The following is a 2021-nucleotide window of genomic DNA, read 5'->3' as shown; positions in this document are numbered from 1 at the left end:
CTATGTTAAAACCCATTCTGTTTTGCTCAAACTAACTCATTATTATCTTGAATAATTAACTCCTGCTTAAGAAGAGTTATTGAAATCATATATATGTCTTTTGAATGTCTGTACTAGAAAAAAAAACAATGAATACTATTACTCTATTATTTTCCTATCAGTTCAAGAATTCATTATTTTCTTCACATAAGGTTTAATAGTTCTCTAATTGATCAGAGCCAAGATAGAGTTTCGGAAAGCCCATACTCCTAGAAATCTAATTTTATGGTGTCTTGGTATGATCATCATCTTGAAGAAAGCTTATTTTCAACATGGGTTGAAGTGACCTAACTTGCTTATCTCAACAAGCATTGAAGATTATTTGGAGCCCAAGATTCAGTAATAACTATATAAGCATGTTAATATTTATAGACAATAGACCATAGTACAATAGCTAAGAAATGAAGATTATGACCTTAAGGCCCACTGCCTTTTTTAAATTTATATTTTATGCTTTGCTTCAACATTCCTTTACTTCTTTGACATCAATGAAATTCTGTTGATTAAATCTGTAAAAGCTTCTTTCACTTGCTTGTTCCTCAGGGTGTAAATGAATGGGTTTAACATGGGGGCAACTGAGGTAGTAAGCACTGCCACACACTTATTAACTGTCACTTTGTCCTTTGCTGAAGGTTTGACATAGATGAAGATACAACTGCCATAGGTGATAGAAACCACAATCATGTGAGAAGAACAGGTAGAAAAAGCCTTCATCTTTTGCTGGGTGGAAGGGAAATTTATGATGGTTCTGGTGATGTGCATATAAGATATAACTACACACAGAAGTGTCAAGATGTCAGTCAACACAGCAAGAGCAACAGCCATCTGTTCTATGAACCATGTGTCTGAACAAGAGATCTTTAGCAGAGGAGAAGCATCACAGAGAAAATGATCAATGACACTAAAGTCACAAAATTCCAGATTTAAGCCCAGGCAGAGTGGTGGAAATATGACCAGCCAACCTGCTATCCAACAGCAAATAACAAGTCTTCCACAGACTCTGCTGCTCATGATGGCTGCATAATGTAAGGGTTTGCAGATGGCCACATAGCGGTCATAGGACATGATGGCCAGGAGAAAAAATTCTGTTGCTGCAAAAAGAATGACAAAAAATAATTGAGCAACACAAGCATTATAGGAAATAGTCTTGTCCCCAGTTGATAAGCTGTGTAAAAATCTGGGAATGCAGGCTGTTGTTAATAAGATTTCTAAAAAGGAGAAGTGTTTGAGGAAAAAGTACATGGCGGTTTTAAGACGAGAATCTACTAAAGTGAGTATAAGGATGGTTAGGTTCCCAGTTATACTCAATGTATAGGAAACAAACAGAAACATAAAAATCAGAACCTGCATTGGATGATCATCTGTCAGTCCCAGGAGTATGAATGTAGATAAAGATGTACAGTTTCTCATTGCCGACTTGTGCTTCTGCTCAAACTCCTCAGAAATTCAAGTGACATTGAACTAAGAAAACCTATATTAAGCCATGAGGCCTTGGCCACTGGTTAAAATAAAATCCAATCAATTCAATGAATAGCCGTTTTCTTCTTTGACCTGACAGGGACCTGCCAAAACTTTGGAATTCTCAGCTTTTTTGATGTGCATTACAGAAATCCTCCAGATCATGTTTTTCTGCAATAAGTTTGCACTTGAGTCCATATTTTCATACTCCCCATATGCTCTCTAGTCTCTATTTTTCAGTTAATCTAAACTCTGTGCTTTATTGTCTGAAATGTATCTAACTATATAATTAGAAAGGATCATCCATATGATATGATTTTGTGGGTTTTCTAACGATCTTTTGCTCTGAATAATTCTTCACTAGTCACAGGTTCAAATGAGCTTGCAAGCTGCTTAAAATGTGGGTCCCTGTTAAATGCAAATCAATGGCTGAGTCTGACATTTTATATATCGCCTGGAGGCCATGTGTGCAGTATTTGCATGTTTGCTGTTACTTCAATGAAAAAAGAGTTATTTCATTTTAT

At 36.0% G+C, this 2021-nt stretch overlaps 1 protein-coding gene across 1 annotated transcript; it reads right to left on the bottom strand.

Moving 5' to 3' along the window:
- Positions 1 to 510: 510 nt before the first annotated feature.
- Positions 511 to 1449, bottom strand: LOC136158810 (olfactory receptor 6C2-like). Its single transcript, XM_065920631.1, has one exon. The coding sequence runs from the start codon at positions 1447 to 1449 to the stop codon at positions 511 to 513; it is 939 nt and encodes a 312-aa protein (XP_065776703.1).
- Between the last annotated feature and the right edge of the window lie 572 nt (positions 1450 to 2021).

The sequence above is a fragment of the Muntiacus reevesi genome, chromosome 1, assembly GCF_963930625.1.
Source record: "Muntiacus reevesi chromosome 1, mMunRee1.1, whole genome shotgun sequence".
Classification (NCBI taxonomy): Eukaryota; Metazoa; Chordata; class Mammalia; order Artiodactyla; family Cervidae; genus Muntiacus; species Muntiacus reevesi.
The sequence above is the reverse complement of the archived record's forward strand: the minus strand, read 5'-3'. Positions and strand labels throughout refer to the sequence as shown.